Source organism: Phalacrocorax aristotelis, chromosome 1 (genome assembly GCF_949628215.1).
Source record: "Phalacrocorax aristotelis chromosome 1, bGulAri2.1, whole genome shotgun sequence".
Classification (NCBI taxonomy): Eukaryota; Metazoa; Chordata; class Aves; order Suliformes; family Phalacrocoracidae; genus Phalacrocorax; species Phalacrocorax aristotelis.
In genome coordinates, this window is record NC_134276.1 from 126798604 (window position 1) to 126821344 (window position 22741).

The 22741-nt window shown below is 43.1% G+C and overlaps 2 protein-coding genes across 6 annotated transcripts; one reads left to right on the forward strand and one right to left on the reverse strand.

Annotated features, from left to right (window-relative positions):
* Positions 1-1796: 1796 nt before the first annotated feature.
* Positions 1797-4475, reverse strand: GPR15 (G protein-coupled receptor 15). Its single transcript, XM_075106312.1, has one exon. The coding sequence runs from the start codon at positions 4368-4370 to the stop codon at positions 3285-3287; it is 1086 nt and encodes a 361-aa protein (XP_074962413.1). The 5' UTR covers positions 4371-4475; the 3' UTR covers positions 1797-3284.
* Positions 4476-12828: 8353 nt separating this feature from the next.
* On the forward strand, positions 12829-21165 carry CLDND1 (claudin domain containing 1). 5 transcript variants are annotated; one of them, XM_075106336.1, is made up of 6 exons: positions 12829-12905; positions 13494-13671; positions 17627-17928; positions 19158-19265; positions 19644-19781; positions 19891-21165. In XM_075106336.1, exons 3-6 carry the CDS (start codon positions 17640-17642, stop codon positions 20109-20111), a joined length of 756 nt encoding a protein of 251 aa, XP_074962437.1. In that variant the 5' UTR covers positions 12829-12905; positions 13494-13671; positions 17627-17639; the 3' UTR covers positions 20112-21165. The 5 variants fall into 5 exon arrangements, with proteins under 5 accessions (XP_074962437.1, XP_074962450.1, XP_074962460.1 ...); XM_075106349.1 differs by having other exon boundaries at positions 12841-12905; positions 17630-17928; XM_075106359.1 differs by having other exon boundaries at positions 12841-12905; positions 17690-17928.
* The last annotated feature ends 1576 nt before the right edge of the window (positions 21166-22741 follow it).

The window sequence follows — 22741 nt, forward strand, 5'->3', positions numbered from 1 at the left end:
TTGTATTCCAAAGATACTGTTCTGTTTTAGGTAGGGATTGAGGAAATAATGAATGGGTCTGACTCACTAAGATGTGAATGTTTTTTGTAATAAAAATCACAGGTTAGATGAAACACAAGTCTTAGGCTTCTTTTTGTAATTAAAAACCATAAGTCTCTTGTCATGTACTAGTACAGGTAGAGGGAGGATAACAGATGGAGAAAAGACTATCGAGACAGTTTCTGAGGGTCACTGCAAATAAGATTAAAATTTGAACTGGTGCTGTTCTGATTTTCAAACACTAGAAGGTCTGAAAACACCATTGATGCTCTTACTCGTTTGTAAGCCTGTAAAAGGAGTTTGGCCATTAGGTGTGGGGAGAAAAGTCTGTCATGTTGAGGAAGAAAACCAAAATATTTTAGAAGGGGTAGCGGGGGAGAGAAAAAAATGCATGCAGTGAAGGGAGGGGAGACCAAAACATTGGTGTGTGTCTCTGTGATGCCCCCCTTGTAGCCCAGGCACATATCCCAGTATCTTATTGTGTGCCAGAGAGCACACAGTGTCACCAGCAGTTGCTGAAAGGTACTTTTGCCTCCACTGACCCTGTAGTGCCAGCTATCCACCTGCTCCGATGAGGGCTTGCTCTGTTAGCCTGTGGGTACAGAGGGAACTGGCTGGGGAGTTGGGCAAGATGCTCATGCCTTAGCTTCTAGGTTTGCACAGCCCTTGGGTGAGGTATGTTTTCATTTCTCTGCCTACCTTAAACAGCACGACCACAAGGTTCAATAAAAAATGCAAATACCAAGGCTTATTTGTAACACCCAAAATAGTCATTACCATTTAGAGATGTTTAGAAAATACAGAGGTCTGAAAATAAAAGCTATAGTGAATGTACTCGTGCTGCAGTTATATCGGAGGGATACCTCTTCTGTCATTCGGTTTACAGTTTTTTTTCCCCTGCTGTCCAGACAGTAGTCAGATCGTCAGACTTTGCCTATTTCTCTCTGTTTTTCATGATATGTCTTCCCTTTCAAGTCTTTTAGCAGGTCTGCATGGGTATAACTGTTCACTCTAGAACTCACTGTGTCCTCTTCTAAAGTAGGAGGCAGTGACTCTTTTTAGTTAGACCTCCCCCTTATTAGAGCAAAAGTAACTTTCCATAGATTTGTTAAATGCCTCATTGTTATTCGAGGAGTCATCTCCTGCATCGGATTGCCTAGAAGACAAATCTTAGCTTCAATGAAATGTGAAACTCTCTTCTATGGTGATCAAAGTGATCCAGGGACTATTTCTGCAAGTTGTCTTTATGAGAGACTTGTCTCCAAGTCCCTCTGGTCAGTTACAGTATGGATTTGTGTGCCAGCCTATTCCTTCCCTGGTAAAGCTGGGAGAAGGGAACACAGAACCAAACTCTTAAAACTTAACTTGAAACACTGCTGCCCAGTAAAATGATATGGAGTGTGCTGTATGATAGATTGCATGCAAGCTGTTACCAGCTTATTTTACTTTGTAAAAAGTAGACTCAAAGATGTATATTTGCTGACCCTTTCATTGCCAGAGTTGAATTTGCTTTATCTTAAAGGGCTGTAAGTACCATTATAAATCTTTTACTTATTGCAATTCAAGATTTGTTTCCATGTATTTTATCGCTTAGTGATGACTTGTGCCTCTAGTCAACACCTTTGTGGGTATCATGAAAGCTAGATCAAAAGCTTCAAAGGCAAAGTGCAAAGAGAAGAGATAAAAATCTTTAAAAACCAGGAAATATAAAAGGAAAGTTTCTAACAGTTTTTTACTTAGTCTCATTACACATCCTGGATGGTTTAGATACTGATTTATTATATTAGTGACAAGCAGCATTATATTAAGCTAAACATTTAGCAAGAGAGACAACAGACTATGGGATTCTGCAACACAGCCAAGGTGCTGTTGGAAGTTTAATACTTTTTTCAACTGTGCATTTTTAAAACCTTGTACCCCAGTTTCTTTGTTTTAAGCAAACATTTCTATCAATGATTCGCATTTAAAAGGATATGAAAGATTTAATAAAATAGATGTAGTCAGCTTTAGAAAAGTCCAGTACCAGTTTTCTGATGAGCTGCTTAACTCCTTGCTCCACATTTGTTCAGGTTGTAAATCTAGGACGTACTACAGCTGTTTTAAATATGGAGATTCCTCTGTTTCCCCACCCCATTTAGCTGTCAGACTTGACACCAGTTGGGCAAGTGGTATCTTCCGCACAGCAGAATAAATGCAAGGCCTTTGCAATTCCCAAAGATTGGTGGATAGGAATGAGCCAACTTTATAGAGCAGTTTTATTTACAGAGTTCAACCTGCAAAGGAACTAAAACATTGGTCCTTTTAAATTCCTTTTCTGTGAGCATCCCTGCACCCAAGTTTTCTCAGCATTCTCTGTGATTCTCCGTGATATTCACGCAGAATCACTTAAATGCTTGTGAAACTCTGGCTAATTTTGCTTTTCAGGCACATTTACTTTTGACCTTGATTCCAGTGGGAGAAAGTAGCCCTACTGCATATGTCTTTACATAAACTGGTTGAGCTAAACAAAGTAGACCTGGACTTTGAAAGGCAAACAGTGCCATACCATGATACAACAACGCAGGCAGTCAGAAATTGTGTCAGATCCTCAAAAAAGTCTTAAAAATCATGAGTGTTAAATGCAGGATTTCTTTTACTTGTCTTCTGGTTTCTCTGCCTTCAAGTTATCTTTTTTCTGAAATTAACCTACTTTAATTATTGTGATTAAGATTTAATGCCATAATAAGAAGCTTAGACTTACAGCAAAATTCACAAGACTCAAGTTACAAGAACTGGTAACACACAAATTCATTAAAACACTGGATTTCTAAATTCAGAAAACCTGCACAAACACAGAATTCACCAGGTTGGTTTGAGGACACTGTTTATGGGTAAACTAAGAACTGAAGAGAAGAAACACTTCTGTTTTGTTGTTTTTCTTGCTCTGTGTGGAATAAAATCTTATCTATACTTAAGTTCAAAGCTTGCCTTGGAGCATCTTTGGCTGAATCACATGATTCTTTTCTGTAGTTTGTAGCTCTTGTACGGGGGTCCCAGCGTAAGTCTTTGTGGATATTCCTCAGTACGACGGTTTCAGATTTACACCATGCAGTGACACAGCGACCATTGTGAACCATAAGCCTGTGGTTAAGGTTTCCTATTCCATCTATCTGCACTTAAAGGGAAGCAGTGTTCCTCCCACCTGAAGTGCTGGCTGCACTCTCTTTGGAGAGAGAAGTTCCTTCCTCCACAGTCCCAGCTTCCAGTCAGAGGGACAGAGAGCGCTTCCTCTTCCTAGCAGCATACTCCCCCACACCAAAATTGGATAAGGAGTGGCTCAGGTGAGTGTCCAGAGTATCAGAGTTGTTGCCCCTCATGATGATTTTCATACATGGGCACAGGCACTGGCGCATGGCTCTGCGGATGTAGTTGTCAAAGAGATAATAAATGAAAGGGTTGGCACAGCTGTTGGCAAAAGCAAAAGGGCCACTCACCTTCATGCCCACCTGGGCAATCACATAGGGAGAACAGTCGGGCTGCTTCAGGAGTCCCAAAAGGATGGCCATAAGCTTGCAGAGATTGAAGGGAACCCAGGAGATAACAAAAGCTGCCACTACAATGGAAACGATTTTGATGGATTTTTTCAGTTTCTCATCATGTTTCCCAGCTCCCTGATAGTGCACACAGAGTCTCTTGGCAATGCAGCAGTAAAAAGTTATGATACTCAACAGTGGGAAGAAGAAGGCCAGCATTAAAAGCATCAGGGACATGATCTGTTTGTCTTCTGTCATGGCTTTGTCTGTGCAGTAAGTCTTTCCATATTGGTTCTTCAGTTCTCTGGACAAAAGGGTAGGCACTCCTAAGCAGCAGGATAATAACCAGACACAGATGCAGAGTCCAGTGGAATAGGATCTTGTTCTAACTGGTCTAGCGATAGAGGGATGCATGATAGCAAGGTACCGGTCAGCACTCATACAAGTGAGGAGGAGGATGCTGCAGTACATGTTGACTGAGATGACATAGGAACTAGCTTTACAGAGTGAAGATCCTACCCTCCAGTTTCCGTCCGACACCTCCATGTCCACCCAAAACGGCAGCGTGATGAGGAAGATGAAGTCAGATACAGCGAGGTTGATGATAAAGATGTCAATCGGCCTCCGGACCTGTCGCTTGAAGACCAAGGCTACTATCAGGATGAAGTTCCCAACAATGCCCACCAGGAACACAGCAGTGTACAGGATAAGGAGGAAAGTAGACATACGTTGCGTGTACTGATACTGGCAGTTGTCATAGTCATAGTAGTCATAGTTGAAAGTGACCGTAGTCGCGGGCGAAAGCTGCGTGAATTCCATTTCTGGCCAAGCTGTCCTCACCCCTGCTCTGAGGAAGGCTCTGAGCTCCCCCTATCCTTCCCCTTAAGTTCGTCTTTAAAAATGTGTTAGTGAGTGAGGGGGAGGAGTGGGGAGAGGGAGGAGGAGAAAAGTGGTTGGGGGGGGGAATTTATATACTTTTAGCCAATCGCACAGGCAACGGACAAACAACGAGAGTCTCTGATTAGTCAAAACCCTGTCAGAATAAACACTTGCTTCTTTCTTTGAAATCAGATTTAGTTTTACTGATTTTATCTTCATTTTGCATTTTGCCTGTATAAGCGAACCAGGTTTGGGTTTTGCTTTTATTTTGGGGGGGAGGGAACGTAGTTTTCAAGATTCTGAACTTTTTTTTTTTTTAGGGCAGGATATTGCTAGTTTGCAGAGGTTCGAGATTGTACCGGCTCAGAAAAAGTCAGAGAACGGTGAATTCAGGTGCCACATTCTTTATCTTTGCTTGAAACATTTTGTATAAATTACTTTTCAGGCCAAGTTCAACTTTTCTGAGGCTTGGAGGTTTTTAGTTTCTTTGTCTGTTTTTGATTGGTGTTTTCTGTTGAGAGTAATTCTATCATACAGAAATACTTAGGGAAAACATTTAAAACTACCGTCTTCATTCTGCCGTGTAGTTGTTCTACATCAGTCCCAGGCCCTCCACTGCTCTGCCAGTACCCCCGCGCTCCTGCCCTGCAGCCCCTCCGGTTCCCTTAGCCCTGGGCTCCCCACACCCAGCTTTATCATTTTGTTAGAAACTTAAGTGGACAGTTTTCCACTGTACCATACATTCTTCTGCAATCTGAAACTTGACTTGATGTTCCCATCACTACACAAGTTTCCTTATCAGTCTCCAGAGCAGTGGTTCCTTCTCCTCCTGACTGCACATCCCACACAGCTCTTGAGCCGTTGTTATGTACAGTGCTTGCTTCTCTTAAAGAGATCTGATTTCCTTCGTCTTTCATTCACAATATCAATATCACTCCAATTGTGGCTTACCTTACAGCCCGCCCTTCCAGCGTTGCATAAATCGAATGAAAATTCTCACTTTTTAAACTACTGAATTCATTACAGCTTTGTCAGTGCATACTGATTTGAAACATCTACTACTGGTCTTCATCATCCTTCCTCTCTTCTGCAGATAAATTCATTTTCTCCTTCCCCTCTCACCTGCATGTTCACAGACCAGGAGTGTCTTCAGGATTCTCAAAGCTTTGAGCAAACTGCTTACCAGAGTGCATTTGAGCCCCAGGCAGATAGGTTGCATCTACGTATGTCTCCACTGGCAAAGAGCAACTGCAAATTGCACGGACAGCAAATTAGGCCCTCCAGTGCACTCTGGATGCAGATTCATTCCACCAGTGCTCAGGTTATGTGCTCCTGCGTGGCAGGTACCTGGTAGACTTCCAGGCACATGGAAGAGCAGCCAGCTGCTATTAAATGACAGGCTGCTGGATCAAGGGATATTTAGGTGGGCACTCTCTTTCATGTAGATATGCTTATGTCTAATAAGGAGTTAGTTATATACAACTGCCTTCATATCAGTAGGGCACCAGTGGACTCTTGCTGACTGTTTTTCATGGAATGTTTAAGGATTTAATTATCTCAGTGAGTGTAATTCAGCCATCACAAACTCTGAAAAAAGATCAAGGTGTATAAAACCACCCTGGCTTAGATTACCAATCTGTATGCCACAGATGTTTAAATGTGAAGCTGTAAGGAAGTGCAGGCTAAAAATCATCTCACCATCTGAAGATTACAAAAGATATATCTACTTTTCAGCTAAGAGATGTGTAAAAGTGCCCAAGTATCTTAGAGTTTACAGAAATGATTTTTGATGGATTCAGTGTGGAGGTGAGTTTTGCGTCATCTTATTTCTGCTTCAAGAAATGTGTTTCAGTTTTTTTCTTCTTAGCACTGGGAAATAGAGGCATTTTCTTTCAATCAGTGCTAGAGTAGAAGACCAGCTGAACATACAGTCTGCAGTGTAATAGTTCTGCCTGTCTTGCAAAGATGGACCTACATGTTATTCTACTCTGCACTTAGATCCTAACAGTTGCAAGCTTTAGAAATTGGGCACAAACTTCTCTCCCTCCATCTCACACTAGTGCACACTCCTTGAAATTTACTCCCTCCCTCTCCCCATCCCAGAGCAGACAAAAAAGTTAGTAACTTTTTAAAAAGCTTAGTGGGACCATAAAGATAAGCATATGTCCATGTATTGTGTTTGTGGTTCCTCACTTCGTTGTCTGCCTGTAGTTTAACAGCCTTACTTACTAAAATAAAAAATTAGATAGTGATCCTTTTCAAACAGGTATGAACTCCTTTCTCTTGAATTTGCTCTATATTTCTTGAATGCTCTAAATAGACTTGTGGATGTCACTGTGTGTTGCCATGTTACAGATGTGACACTTCCTTATCTGGACAGAAGATCTGCAAAGATTATATGGAGCATTATCATGAACAATGGAGTGATCTAATTATCTGAGCGAAGCAGCAGCAGGCGTATTTGTTGGTAGTCTGTCAGCCCTGTGGCTTCTTTTGCAGTAGTGATTCACTTAGGGCATCATTACTCTTCCCAGAGCTCATTTCCCTGAGGTAGAGCCAAGCGCTCAAAAATACTCAGCAAATGGAAGTTTCCCTCATAACACTTCCACACAGATATTCCAGAAAGCTCAGCATATGACGCGCTAAGATCCAAGAGGTGTGGTGAGACGTTATGTCACCAGGAGGACAGCCTGTACCCTCTCCTCACACCCCTCCTAGATTTCCACAGCACTTTCCTCCTCCCAGACCACACCAGATACGTGTAAGCCCTTTTCCTGGACAAAAATTTCTGCTGAAGCAACAGCTACTGGCTTGGCTTGGGTGTATGTCCTTCTGTTAGGGGTGCCCATCTTGTCCAGCCCTTGACACAGCTCTGAAAAAATGCAGCTGAGTAGTTTTGAACCTGAGAGTGAACCTAAAGCATGTGTAACCACACGCTCATGGCAGATACTGTAATTATGGCTGTGCATTTGGCCAGTTCTGCTTTAGGTCATGCGGTTGTCTGATGGTCCTGCCTTTCTCCAATGCAGTTGTGAATTTTGTCCTGTCAGTGTTTGTATCATTCCTTATACCTTCCTCATAGGAAATGCTGAGGTATTTCCAACAGTAGCAAGGGGAAAGATTTAATGTCTGTGTTCACAGTTCTGTAATGCTTGTGATACACGTATTATGGCAGCCTTCTAATTTTGTGGCAAAATCTGCAAAAGAGATGCACAGCAGAACTATCTGCACAGGAAGTACGCAGCGCTGTGTATTTAGTTTGTTACACACACACCTTACAAATTTCTGCAATTGAAGCATTTCTGGTAGTGAGGTGTGAGTTTGGGGTTTTTCTTTAAATTTTTGTTACTTCCTCAATTTTACTGATAGTTTAAATGAGATTTTATTCTAACTTGTGCTTTTATATAAGCACAGGCATCTAGATAAAATAAGATACATATCTGTAAATTATTAATGATGATAAATGCTGAGAAGGAACAGAGGTTTACTTGGCTGTAAAAGAAAGTGTAGTAGTTTCGAAATGATTGTGCTTCAAAAACCTTCTGTAAGGAATAGAGATTTGCAGACAGTTAAAAAAACAATAAAAAAAACCCACCAAATTGGCTGAAGCTACCCTACTATGCTATAACCTAGGTGAAGACAGGCTCAGAGGTAACCAGGTGAATGCTAATCAACAGAAGTTTCACCCCTGAAAAAAGACGAGAGGGTAGAACTGATTCATGTAAAATTGTGGGCACTGTGACAGTGCATTGGGATAGGCTGAAATAGTTTCACACTGAGAGCAGTGGTCTTCAAAGTGTGGTGCAGGAAGAAAATATTTTTTGTACACTTCATAAATATTTTTAAAATAGTGTTTATTTCCTCTGTCATCCATTTTTAATTTATATTTTTATGTATGTTTTATAATGTAGATAGTATATTAGTACAGTAGTACATGCACATAATGTAAAAAACCCCCATATAATAGGGTGCATACTCAAAAAGCATCATACTGATGGGGTGCATGATAAAAAGGTTTGGAGACCACTGACTTAGAGGACAAGTGGGCATCATTAAAATGAACCTGTGCTATTCATTTTCAGAAGAAGGACATCTAGAATAGGGTACGGTTTTCTTAGCCTACCATGTTCTGTGCCACAGCTAGAAAAATACAGGAGGCAGAAATAAACCCAGGGAGACTGTGTAAAGAGATCTGAGGGGAATCCATGGGATTTTCTGCTCATTCTGGCTATGCGAAATGCTCATGGATGGTGCCTAAAACACAAAAACTAAACTTCCTTTTTTTATTATTATTATTATTATTACAAAGAGAATATTTGTTGGGAGAGGCAATATCTTGTAGTAAATTAACTAGTAGTGTTGGAAGAAACAGGCACCTTTTCCCAATGTGAATCAATAACTCCTGAAGCAAATGTGATACCTGAAGAAGGTTTTTTCCATTTCTCATCTCATTTCTCACCGTGTGTCAACTTCACTTAATGCAGATGGTGCCACTTCCTACAAATGTTTACTTATTTCTTTAGGCTGTGAGAGCTAAAACGACACAAATTTTGTATGACACAATTTTTTTTGCAACATACTAGGGTTTTGTTTGTTTGTTTTGTTTGCAGCACTGTGATGTTAAACTCTGTCAGTGCCTGAGAACTTCTGTTAGAGGTACTAATCAATCTGCATGATCCAGGTCAGCTATCAAAGAAACTCCAGTTTTGCAAAAAGTAAGAACAGCATTTAAGCTGTAGCCATCAGCGTTACTCCCTTTGTGCTTTTATGTGCAAACTGCCAGAGTGTCTGCACAGTAAAGCAAACTTTTACTTTGAAAACCTTCCCAAATGATCCTGTTAGGTAAACTGATCAACCAGTGGTTCCTGCTGAGGCACACTGAGGCGGTGTGAAAAGAGAAGAAAACAAAAAAAAGATAGGTGTTAGCAGTGAATGACTCTCTGCATTCATTTGTAATGTTATTACTGGGTTGTTCTTATTATATGGAGGGGTATTTTTTCAGGGAAAAAAAAGTCCAGGTGAAATCTGTAGAAAGTACTTGAAATTATGTAAATAAAATGAAAACACATCTCTCTGGCTGTTTTTGAGCAGCTGCACACATCGTATTGATCAGGGCAGATTGTGACGAAGAAAAGGCCACTGTAGTCTAGTTCAACAAGGAAGTAGCAACGGCTGCAACATTTTCCAGAATTGATTCTCATTTTTACAAGATTAGTTCTTTTAGGAGAAAAACCTATAGACTTGTCAGTGTTAGATAATTCACTACAATTTACAGTAAACGGTTCCAATTCTGCTTATCCCATGGCTTTGAATACAGAGGTATTCTGTTTGTTTCTTTGTTTTCTTTTAACGCTTTCTATCTTCAACTTCTGATACTTTTGCCAGGTATACTGAAGAAAACTATTGCTGATTTCTTTCTTCCCTATTGCCATGACATGTATTTTATGGTCTTGCAAATCCTTAGCACTCTCTTCCATAAATTAAATTGACCGACCTTCTGTGATAAATATCACTGAGAGAGGTTTTCTAATTGCTCAGTGATCTTCATGTCCCTTGTCAGGTTCCTCTCTACTTTATCAACATGTCAAAACTAGACACGCTATTTCAGCAGCCAGCAGCAACTGTAGATGTGATCAACTTTTTTCCTCCTTGTGACTTCTGTTTATACAACTGAGGTTGCAGGAAAGTTGGTTTCTTTGGCCACAGCACCATCTTGCAGTTGGTAATCCGCCATGACCCGTTTTTACTTTTCATTTTGTGCTTCCCAGGATAAAGTTTTATGTCAGGTAAGTATAGCCTCCACTCTTTGCTCTTAAATGAATGAGCTCATTGATGACCTTACTGAAATGCATGTTTGCTTGCCCCCAGCTGCCAAATGATCAGGTCACCCTGTACCAGTGCCCTCTCCATGTCATTATTTACCCTTCCCTCAGGCCTCGTGTCATCTGTGAAGTTTATCAGCGATACTCTGCTTTCTTCCAGGCCATCAGTAAAAGATGTTAAATATTTTAAAGTCTAGCATAAATCCCAGTCAGACCCCAAAATACAGCCTTGCAGAGTTACATTATAAGGTGTTGGTGAGATGGTTCTGTGATCTGGAAAGGTAGGGTGTTTAGGCAGAGGTTTCTTCGTTAAATATAATTTCAAACTACTTTTTAAAATAAAAAATTTCATTTGGTTGCACCAAGTCAGAGAAGTTTCTTATATTACTGCTTTCACCTTTGCCATCCTAGCTTCCTACCTCACTGCAAAAATGCTTCCTGGCTGTTCTGGGAGAGGAGTTGGTCAGGATCGTTCCCCAGAAGTCCTCAGAGATGTAAAAACCACACACGTGATTCTGTTTTCTCTAAGTATTCATTTGCTAGTTTGGAGGTTGGTAAAATCAAAACTGGGTGTGGTAGTCTCTCAGCCAGCGGAGCTGTTAACCACCTTTAAAAGTCCTCTTGTAATTTGCGTGAGTATGTGTGCCAGGCATGGGGAGAAATGACCAATTTGCAGCGTGGAGCTCGTGTTGCTGATTTTTGCAATTTGTACTACATCTTTTTTTCCTTACTTGGTGTTTTCCCAAGTCATTCAGCCAGGGTATCATGTCACCATTTTTACAAGCCCTCAAGGAAAAAGAAAGAAATGTGAGCCTTATCGTAGAATCATAGAATCACAGAATCATTAAGGTTGGAAAAGACCTCTAGGATCATCAACCCAACGCTACCATGTCTCCTAAACCATGCCCTGAAGTGCCACGACTACACATCTTTTAAATACCTCCAGGCATGGTGACTCTACCACTTCTCTGGGCAGCCTGTTCCAGTGCCTGACCACTCTTGCAGTAAAGAAATTTTTCCTAGTACCCAATATAAACCTCCCCTGACACAGCTTGAAGCCATTTCCTCTCGTTCTATCGCTAGTAACCTGGGAGAAGAGACCAACACCCACCTCACTACAACCTCCTTTCAGGTAGTTGTAGAGAGCAATAAGGTCTCCCCTCAGCCTCCTCTTCTCCAGACTGAACAACCCCAGCTCCCTCAACCTCTCATCATAAGGCTTGCTCTTGAGACTCTTCACCAGCTTTGTTGCCCTTCTTTGGACATGCTCCAGCACCTCGATGTCCCTCTGGTAGTGAGGGGCCCAAAACTGAACACAGTATTCCAGGTGCGGCCTCACTAGTGCTGAGTACAGGTGGATGATCACTGCCCCACTCCTGGTGGCCACACTATTGCTGATACAAGCCAGGATGCTGTTGGCCTTCTTGGCCACCTGGGCACGCTGCTGGATCATGTCCAGTAGCTGTCAGCCAGCACCCCCAGGTCCTTCTCTGCCAGGCAGCTCTCCAGCCGCTCTTCCCCAAGCCTGTAGCGTTGCATGGGGTTGTTGTGACCGAAGTGCAGGACCCGGAACTTGGCCTTGTTAAACCTCCTACAGTTGGCCTCAGCCCATCGATCTAGCCTGTCCCAGTCCCCCTGTAAAGCCTTCCTTCCCTCAAGCAGATGAACATTCCCACACAACTTGGTGTCATCTGCAAACCTACTGAGGCTGCATTCAATCCCCTCATCCAGATCATTGATAAAGATATTTAAAAAGACTGGCCCCAACACTGAGCCCTGGGGAACACCGCTCATGACTGGCCGATAACTGGCTTTAGCTCCATTCACCACAACTCTTTGGGCCCAGCCACCCAGGCAGTTTTTTACCCAGCAAAGAGTACAGCTGTCCACGAGCTGCCAGCTTCTCTAGGAGGATGCTTTGGGAGACAGTGTCAAAGGCTTTGCTAAAGTCGCGGTAGACAATATCCACAGCCCTTCCTTCATCCAGTAGGCAGGTCACCTGGTCATAGAAGGCCATCGGGTGGTCAGGCAGGACCTGCCTTTCATGAACCCATGCTGGCTGGGCCTGAATATGGCCACAGGGGGAGACTGAATAATTGAAACTGCAGAAATGAGAGTTTGCAAAGTGTTTGTGTTTCTGTAAAAACAGATGTAAAAAAGGACACTGGGACCACAACTGCAGATTCCCAAGCACCTATGTCTTGCAGGTGTGCAATTTTGGCATGAACCGGTGCCACACCTCACGCTGGCTGTGGGCAGTGCAAGGCACGGTGCCGAGGTGTGGCAATTCGGGGCTGGCCCACCGCCTGGTGCGAGCCAAGGGGGTCCCAGCTTTGGGATGACAGGCGCCAGGCGCCCTGCAGACACACAGGAGTGGCTGAGGGGAGGAGGCGAGGTGGGTTGCCCGCCGGCGGGCGTCGAAAAGGGGACCGTTGAGTCACCCCGGGGGCGGCGGGAGAGTAACAACTCCCATCCGGCATGGCGGCGGCGGAGCGGTGTGGAGAACTACATCTCCCGTGGTGCACAGGGGCGAAGGCGGGGAAACTACATCTCCCAGGGGGCCCCGCGCGGGGAGAGGGGGCGGGGTCCTTCCCGGGCCCCGGGGGTGGCGGAGCGGAAGCGGCGGGGTGGGGGCGCGAGGCGGCGATGGGCGGTGGGTGCGACGCCGCGCCGTGGCCGTTGGAACCGTTAAAGGGGGCGGTTGGGGAGTGCGGGAGGGGGCGGGTTGTGGCGGTCTTTTCGGGTTCGCTGCTTGTCGGTGGCGCCTGGTGCCCCGGCGGCCGCGCTGGGTTGTTGCTCCCCCTGTGTCAGGGTTGTCGCCTGAGAGGCCGGAGCAGCGGCGGCCGCGCTCTGTGGAGATGGTCCGGTCGGCCCGGCCCGACCCGGCTCCTGCCTCGTCCCGGCGGCGGGGGAGGAAGCGTGTCGGCACCGCCTGGGCGATCGGTGCCGGAGCGCGACCCGGCCCGGGCAGCCGAGCGGCTGCGGGGCGCTGCCTTTGCACGGGGCGAGAGCCCTTCGTACGGTCACTTACGCCGGAGGCCACTTGTCTGGCCGGGTCGGGTGCGGGATTGATCCTGGCAGGGCATGGGGCTGTTGGCCTGAGGGCTCTTGCAGTCATTTCCCCCCTTTCCCCTCTCTTTTTAATATTTTCTTCTTAATAAATAACTCTGGGAGATTTCTGTTAAGTAAATTCAAAGTGAAATTATGTTCTCGAGCCATTTGGTTTGCTTTCTACTTCTAGATCACTTCTTGTGAGCTGGTGGTGTTGAAGAAACTGAATGAATGGAACGGTTAGGGGAGATAGAAGGTTTGCATTTCATGCTCTCCACTTACCACAAGACACAAACAACGTTTTGCCTCTGAAGTGACCTGGAATCATTGGAGCTGTGTGTCCTGTGGGACTCTGAGGACCTCTGAAGGTAAAAAAGCATTTGGTGATGTTCCTTCCTAACCCTCTGTTGCCCTGAGTATTAAAAGGAGGATCCTGTTCAGTAGTGTTGCCAGCCTTCTCTCTCCATGTACATCTTCTTTTAGACCTTCTGCCTATTTTGCTTTCCCAAGGTGCAGTCAGATAACAAGAATGTTTTCTGAGAAAATAACAGCAAATGCAGCCTTACTTCTTTGTGATGTCAGGTAAAAGTGTTTCTTACATGTGGTGGCCTGCTGTTGGCTGAAGGGAGTGATTGCAGTCACAGGAAGAAAATACACATATTTTTATATTGTCATCTGCCATGGTACAGTAACTTCTTAAAATGCTTATCCATTCTCCAATCTGACAGTTTACTTTTTTTTTGCCAGAGTACTTACTTTTGTACTGTTCTGTGGTTTTTTTCTTTTTCAACTCTACTGACTTGCCCTTTCTTTTTCCCTTCTATGCAGTGCATGCATCTAGTCATACCGTTGAATGTTGCTGCTAGTTTGGCCTTTGCCTTCTTTTTTATGAGCTGGTGCTTTGAAATTTTTACATCTTGCTTCTTTCAAAAATGAGTGTAATATCCTGTGAAGCACTTCTGCTTGAGTGCCTGTTTACTGCTGCCTTGTGTTATCTTATAGTCATCACACAGCTTATTTTCAGCCATAACTTGTTTGAAATAATTTCTACTGTTAGTATAAAATGTGCTGGCAATACCACATGAACAAACCTTTTGTAAAAAAAAAAAAAAGTTCTTGCTGACAGCCTATAAAGGCAAAATGTTATTATTAATCTTTGTCTTTATAATTGATGTCATATTTGGTGGTAGGAATGTTATTTTTTTGGTAGGTAAGCTTGTTCTAAGACACATATTTTTTTCTGGATAGAACTTCTTGCAGAGCATGGCATAATCTCATAAACATGTGGTGTTTTACTTCATTGTCTTCTCTGGTAACTATTTTTTACAGACTGCTTACTATTCCCATTGGGCTCTGCCTGGGGCTAGAAGGATGGTTCTCTTTTCAACAGAGCAAAGGACACCTCGTTTAAGTGAGGGTGTGTCTACTGTAAATGAAGACCCATTGCATACACACAGTGAGTGGGCAGAGTAGTCAACTACATTGTGGCAGAAAGAACTTCTAGTTCAGAATTTGCCTAAAGTGTTGCAGAGTCTTTAACCTCTTCTGTAAGTAGTTGAAGTGTTAGGCAGCAGCACTGAGGGGACCTTAATTATAAGGAATGGGGGGTGCGCTCTTGCCTTGGCACTGTCTTGTCTGTACTGAAAATCCCTGTTTGTTCTTTCTGGGACAAATCCCAGAGAAAGCTGCCCACTATATTTTGGGGACTGTAGCCATCTCAGCTGCTTTCTACGTATCTTCAGAGCTGTACATTGCAGGGATCGAACATCAGTAGATAGCCTTGTCACTTTTGCCAAGTGGGTAACGAACACTGGACAGTGCTTTAATTTACTGTTGTTTTTTTAACCCTTCATTTTACTGGTGAACTGCTTTTGGTTGCCAGCTGACATCAACTCCGCCAAGTCCACTGTATGCCAAAGCACAGAAAGCTGGCCAGAAGTATGTGGTTGCATTTTAATATTTCCAGCACTGGTGTTCTGCACCTGGTGACAGCAGCAGAAGGAATGTTGTATCAGAAAGTAAGATTATTTTTTTTTGAGCCAGTTGGTCTCTTTCTGTACGTTAGGTACACAGGTGATAAGACTCTTTTATTGTAAGCATTTATATTAAAAGGCAATGGCAGCAAACTGATGGCCTAATAATACTGTGCTTGCTTTTTTTTTTTTTTGCTGGACTCTACTCTGAGGATGGAGCTTTGCTATTCCTCCTTCCAGAGAAAGCACGTCCTAAAGGAGTCTGTTGCATGCAGTGACTGTGACTGCAATATAGTGGAAAATCCAGACCAGCCTGCTTGCCAGCCTGCTCTGCTGCTTGCCCTGGGAGGGAGTTCCCAGAGGATCTGCCTAGCTCTGACCTCAGCTGGGCAGGAGCAGGGCAACACAGCTTTGGCCCTGGAGATGCCACTCACCCTGTTTGCCTTGCAAGAAGTTTGTGAAGGGGAGGGGATCCCTCAGGGAACTCAGTGGGGATGAACAGTGAGGTCAGCCCTGTACAGCAACGTGCTCCCTCCCTATTCTGCTCATCCCATGTCCAGTGTACCTTGAGGCAGATGCTAGGGTATCAAAGGAGAATGTAAGTACATAACCAAGAATTCAACACTGCACAGAGTGTTTGCTTTCAAGTCTGGACTTGATTCTATGTCATCTTGTTAAATAAGCCTATATATAATTTTTTCTCCCTCTCAATGTTTGTCCTAGCTTGTAAGAGTTCACAGCTTGTGGATTATTATTTAAGTACAGTTGTGGTATGCAGGATTTGCCGTATTTTAAATGGGTGCTGCTTGTCAGTTTACCAAAAAACAGTTCTATTCTTATTCGTTGCTACGGATGCAGTTAAATGAGGCACACTGTAATATCGCTCCTTGAATATGGAAATTAAGCATAGGGGCTGATATCATCTCTCCTCCCCAACCCTGTCAGCCAGTCTCAACCAAATAGAGAAGCAGATGGGAGGGAAAAGAAATAAGAATGGCATTGTTAGCAGCAAATATTGGTGCCTTTGAAACGCCCTGCTTTAATTTGCACCTTGTTTTGTAGTTCAGAGTTTCTTATTGGCAGGTCTGACTTCAGTGCTCATGTTTTTCCTTGTGAATGCTGTGTTTCAAGACATTTGCTGTTTCCAGTTGCGGTTCACTCAGTTGCAAAGAAGTTAGACCAAAATATTTTGATTAACATATGTGGGAGAAGGGAGGCAGAACAAGCAATAGACAAGAGCTGATTAGATAGTAGCTCATGTAACCAGAGTAGCTCTAGCTGCTGAGTTAAGGTCAATAGCTTTTTTTTTTTTTGCAAGAGCATCAAGCCTGATTTATCATAATCCATAAATTTAATCAGGCACAGAAAACGAGCGAGCACAGCAGGCATCTGAGTCCCCTGACGTATTGCACTATCTGCAAAAACATTCCATGTATTGGCAATCTATTACTCATTAAAGTCAGTGTTGTCGTAAGTGTAAGCATGTGTGGTATCTGTATTTTCCCATGCCTCCTTTGACCCTGAATTTACATGGTTTGTGAGCATGACCCTGCAAAGGAGGGCATAAGTGACCCCTAATACAGGGAGCCAGAGCAAGGTCCTCCTGCCAGTGCGTGAAGGCCTTTCAATTTTGGAAGCACTTGTCATCTTGTTGCTGTGCAACACGGCACCCACCCCACCTGCATTGTTTTAGTTCTTCAAAAACATCACTGTATGTATTGTGGCATTATTGTAGCATTTATAATAATTTCCAAATTTGCCTTTCAGTGCTTCCTTCATGCCTAAATACATTTCTCTGCTTCCCTAAAGGCATTCCTGCATCTTGGCATGGCTGCCCTTTGTGAACAGCCTGGAAGAGCTTTTTTGGTGTGCTTGTGTTCTTATCTTTGCTGTAAACACAAGCTGTGGAAGCCGTAGGGGATGGCAGTCTAAAAATAACTTCTACCCTTGGTAATCTCTTAAGGAAAGATAAGTCTTCTGCCTGGGTGCTGCGGGCGGATTCTCTGCAGTTCCCTACAGTCAGGATCACAAATGGCAGTGAGCTGTGCCACCTGCTTTGGGGACAGAGTTGCTGTTGCTCTGTCAGTTCCTTTCTCAGAGAGGAGCTAGCACAGCATGACTGGGAGAAGGGCAATATCCATGCCTTGAACTTAACAGATCCAGTGGATGCTGACTAGTACTGTAGACTTGCTCAGCTGTTCCTTTGATTCCGGTATGTTGGAAAAGGAAGACATGCATATCCTGAGGGGACATTGTGCAAGAGGAATGATGTCAGGAGTTTGACGCAGCTAGGATAACTCTGCATTTAGTGTCTGAGGAGTTACTCACTTGGCCCTCTCTTTCCTTACAGCAGCAAGGGCGCAATGATGGATAACCGTTTTGCTACAGCACTAGTAATTGCTTGTGTTCTCAGCCTCATCTCCACAATCTATATGGCAGCTTCCATTGGCACCGACTTTTGGTACGAATACCACACCCTGTCCCCAGCTGAGAATGTTAGTGAAGCTGGTAGGAGCATCTGGGAGGAATTTGTCAGCGAAGATGCAGATGAGAAGACCTACACAGATGCGCTTTTCCGGTGCAACGGCACAGTTGGATTGTGGCGGAGGTGTATCACTGTACCCAAAAACTCTCACTGGTACAGCCCACCAGGTACCTCCAGAGCAATTAACGTTTCCCTAGCTTGCCTGGGTGGTATGTGCTAACTTCCTCACAGCATATTCATACCACTTTGTTCCTCCAGAAGGCTTATTTCTAGCTTATGTGTGTTTTGTTGTGGTTTTTTTTTTTTAATAAAGACAGTCTAAATTTTTAAAGAAATGAAAGGCAAAATTATCTGTGGCTGTCAGTGCTACCACCTCTGGGTTTGACGCGTGATACTTGATCTAAACTTAGTCTGGTATAACTTGATTTTCATTTACATCTGCTATCCAACTGGGGATATAGTTATAGTTGCTCTAACAGTCACTGCTTTTTTTTAAGAGAGGTCCTGGAATCCAGCAATAGAATAAAGAAATTATTTTATCAGGGGGGAACTTGCTCCTTTTAGCTAGTCATTCATTCTGCTTGCATGTCACAAATGTCCCACTGTTGCATTAGTACACTTGACTTCTTATACCATAGTGCTAGATATACAATGAAATATTTGTATTCTTCTTTGCTATGGTTGGGGGCTAAAAAAGTGTGATAAGCAATTATTTTAATTGCTTCAAAGTAGATTTTGGACACATGTTGTGTGTGTGAAGCACCTCATCTTGAACCGTCCTAAAAATGTTCCTTGAAACATTTTTTCTGTAGAAAAAGCATTACATGAAATTTCTTTCATTTTTCTCTAGTGAAAATACTAATTTTGGAAGACACTTAAACCAGCTCTGCTCAGTAGTATTCTCAGAGCAAAATCTGAGGCATGAAAGGGGAGAAATTTAGTATACAGAAGCAAATATTTTCTGTTCTTTAAATAGTCCTTTCTATCCCATTTTTTAATTAAGTCTGTAGTATAGTACTACATTCGGCATATGGAGATCAGCACAGCTCAGTTAAGCAGCTCTGAATACAAGAATATGTAACAACATAGTTGAGCATTATATGCCACATTTTTTTCTTGATCTGTCAAGCATGGGCCAGTTCTCTGTGGATAACTCGGGTAAGCTTGATGATTCTGCATGTTTGCTGTCCCTCATTGTAGTAACTATGTTATGCCAACTGCATTATGGTAAGGCATCCTACAGATCTGTTTTGAGAGGTAATTTTTTTCTCTAAGATGTTTTTTCTCTAAAATTTTTTCTCTGGGGAGTTTCCTAGCTTAAATGGTTAAGGGGCAGGGGGGAGTGGGGATGGGAGGGAGACATCTCATGGTATTTTTTTTTTCTTCCCCCTTCTAGAAACTGATATGACTACAAACTGCATCAGTTTTTCCCTCTCTGATCAGTTTATGGAAAAGTACATAGAGCCTGGAAATCACAATAGTGGCACAGATTTGAATCGAACTTGTAAGTGTCTTTCATTTCTAGGTGATAAACAAGTAGGATGGAAAGAAGGATGTTTCTCAAATACAGTCACTAGTGAGGGAAGCGTCTGTATTTACTTTTTTTCTTTTCTTCACAGTAGTACAGGCAGTAGGTCAAAGTTTAAAAGGAAGACTTAAATGCTTTAGTAAAGGTTTTGCCCACGAATGCAGTCCAGGAATTTGGGAGTTAGCAAAAGAAGTTCTTCCTACTTTAGTGGGGCCTTTGGTCCTTTTTAGCTGTGAATGTATAGTGTCTGATGAAGCAGAAGCAGTGTAGGTAGAAGGGAATATAAGATGGTGGGAGGAGATTGATTTGTAGCACATTTTCAACAGACTTGTTTTGTGCCTTTTTCACGTGCAGATCTCTGGCGATTGCAGTTTCTCCTGCCGTTTGTCAGCCTTGGCCTCATGTGCTTTGGGGCTCTGATTGGGCTCTGCGCCTGTGCTTGTCGCAGCCTTTACCCTGCCATTGCCACCGGCGTTCTCCATTTCCTAGCAGGTAGGTCTCCTGCCATCTATCACTTACCCTCCTTCCTCCAGAACCCTCATAGTGACAGCCAGAGCACTTCAACAGTGTGCTCATGGCACTTTACTGCTTCCTTCCCCAGGGCTTTGTACGCTGGGCCTGGTTGGCTGCTACGTAGCTGGGATTGAGCTGCTCCATAAGAAGCTGCCCCTGCCTGATGATGTGAGGGGTGAATTTGGCTGGTCCTTCTGCCTAGCCTGTGTCTCAGCACCTTTGCAGTTTATGGCAGCTGCTCTTTTTATCTGGGCGGCTCGCACCAACAGGAAGGAGTTCACTCTCTTGAAAGCGTACCGTGTAGCATAAATGCTGCTACCAAAGTATTGGGTTTCCATGTTATAGCCTCTTCTTCCCCAACCCTTACTACTTTTTTTCTTTTAGTCAGAATTTTACATTGTACTGCAGGCTTCTTGCCAGTTGAGACAATTTAGCCTGCAGGCCTGGAAGACAAAGACCTCTGGGCTAAATGACCAAACTCTGCCAGAAGTCTGCAGAATTTGAACAGGTTTTTAAATTGGGATTTTTTTTTAAAGAATTATTATTTTTTAGGCTTCATTTGGTTATTGAACATCCCCTTAGTTAGGTGTACTTGCCCCTTCCTAATTTTATTACCATGTCAGCCTGGAGGAAATAGGACTGGTGTTTGTGGGGTGGAAGAGAGATAGGAAAAGAAAAGGTGCAGGTAGGAAAGAATGGGAACCTCAGTCCACAAATAATAAATAACCAGGAGCTGTCTGCTGTGTGACCCAAGCAGGCAGAACCTACAGAGAGCATCCAAGAGACATGGGCGAACTCGGAAGCCTCTGTTATGGAATTACTGTAGCTAAATCAGTCCTACAGGTTTGCCTTGGGTCCCTTATTCTCACTAGATGGCTACTTTTTCTGGCTTCTGCCAAAATTGATGCAGGCAGAGCAGCTGCCAGTGGGATTGCCACACCAGTACTGTGATTGTCACAGCACACTATCCCGAAGCAGACTCTGCGCTCATGTTTGCTGAGAAGCAGGATAAGTTGGCCCATGTGGAACTTTGTGCTGCTCTAGCTACACTGCTTCCAGGACCCAGGCTAGTTTGGTATCTGCACTACATGTGATTGTGTACTCTAATCTTAACTTGTGGTTTTGCTTCCTAAGAAATAAGGCTTTCCTCTCTTGTGTGGAAAATAACCTGTCACAAGTTTTTTGTTTTTAATTTGGTTTAGTGTATGTGTGTATATGTACATATATAAACTTTTTTAAAGCTCACCTATTTATCCTATATAGCACACAACAGGTTTGTTTTTTTAAAAAAGGTGCTGCCCTTTTCCCATCTCACCCCAAACCTATTGTTTAAATGAATGAATTAAAAGAAAAGAGCTCAGAAGTTCTCAGTGTTGCGTGAATCCAATGGGAGGGTGAGGGAATGGTCTGAAGTGAATTTTACTTGGGGAGAGAAAAGCCAATGTCTAGATCGTTCTGTTTTCAGGGAAATGTCACCAGAAACAAAGATGTCTGGTAGATTTTTTTTAAAAATTAAATTCTTGGGCTCCTGCTATCTCTAAATTTTCTCCTTATCATTGGGGGGCGCAACACCCCATAATCTCTAATTAGTTCATGGCTTCTGCACATATTTCTTTTAAATCACTGCTACTCAAGCCAGACTGGGTGGCATGTCTTATCGAGAAAACAATGTTACGAGACTAAATTGTTTAATTCTGAGGCCTTAACTCCCCTTGTTTCCTTACTCCTTGCTTAATAGAAGAAATGTGTCATTTCTTAGAAGAAATAAATCCTGACAAAATTAATAAGTGTGATGGCAAGGATTCTGTGAGATACTGCTGATGAAAACAACACAGAAATGGCATTTTTCTCACAGCTGGTTTTTTTATTTTGTTTTGTGCTTTTGATTTGTCTTATTTTCTCAGTAGGTGCTCGTTGCTGGGTCAGCAAACTGTCCTAGTTACTAGTTCCCTGAAGATCGAGGATATATACTAGTGTATCATTTCTTCATCGTGTGTGTGATAGAGATCAACCTACTTCTCAATTTATAATCATAGAATGGTTTGGGTTGGAAGGGATCTTTACAGGCCATCTAGCCCAACCTCCCCTGCAGTGAGCAGGGACGTCTTACTAGGTCAGGTTGCTCAGAGCCCTGTCCAACATAACCTTGAGTGTTTCTAGGGATGGGGCTTCTACCACCTCTCTGGGAAACCTGGACCAGTGTTTCACCACCCTCATTGTAAAGAATTTCATAATTTGAGTCTTTACAGAATGAAACAAGGATGATGATGAAAAGCAGGATCACTGAAAAAGCAGTGGTAGGCTGGTAGGCCATTCAAAGATAATCTTTCTCCTGCTCTTGAGTAATTTTTCACTTCTCCTCCTAAAACAGCTTCTTTCTCTCTCTACAATGTCTGGGCCAATTCTAACCCTGTGAAGAGGGGTTGTGGTACTTTTGTGCATTATTTGAGAGTAAATGAAAATCCGTGATGCTGATATGTACTGATGTGGTGCCTTTTCAGTCTCATTAGTTATCCCTGACTTAGGAAGATAAGGCCTAACTGCTCAGCTTGTGTCATTGCTCATTTGTCAGAAATACAAGGGCATGCAAGCCTCAGCTTGGGTCAAAAGGACTGGAAGGTCCTATTCTGCCCTTTGTGAAGAAACACTGCTGGTTATTTTATCTAGTACAGATTGGGGGTGTTTTCCTTTTTCAGGAGCTGGCAGAATAAACGTACTGGTGATTTTAATCTGAGCAATGGGAATCCTGTGTGCTTGCTCTCTCCTCTTGTATTAGACACCTGGTTTTCTGAAGTGTAAATCCCAGTTCTCAAATGTTAACATTCTTGCTTCCAAAAGAAGGATCCTTATGGAGAGAAAAAGGAATGTTAGAGGTGCTGTCAGTCCCTTCTTGATCATTTTAAGTAACAGCAAAACCAAGATTGCCTGCTTTTTTGGTG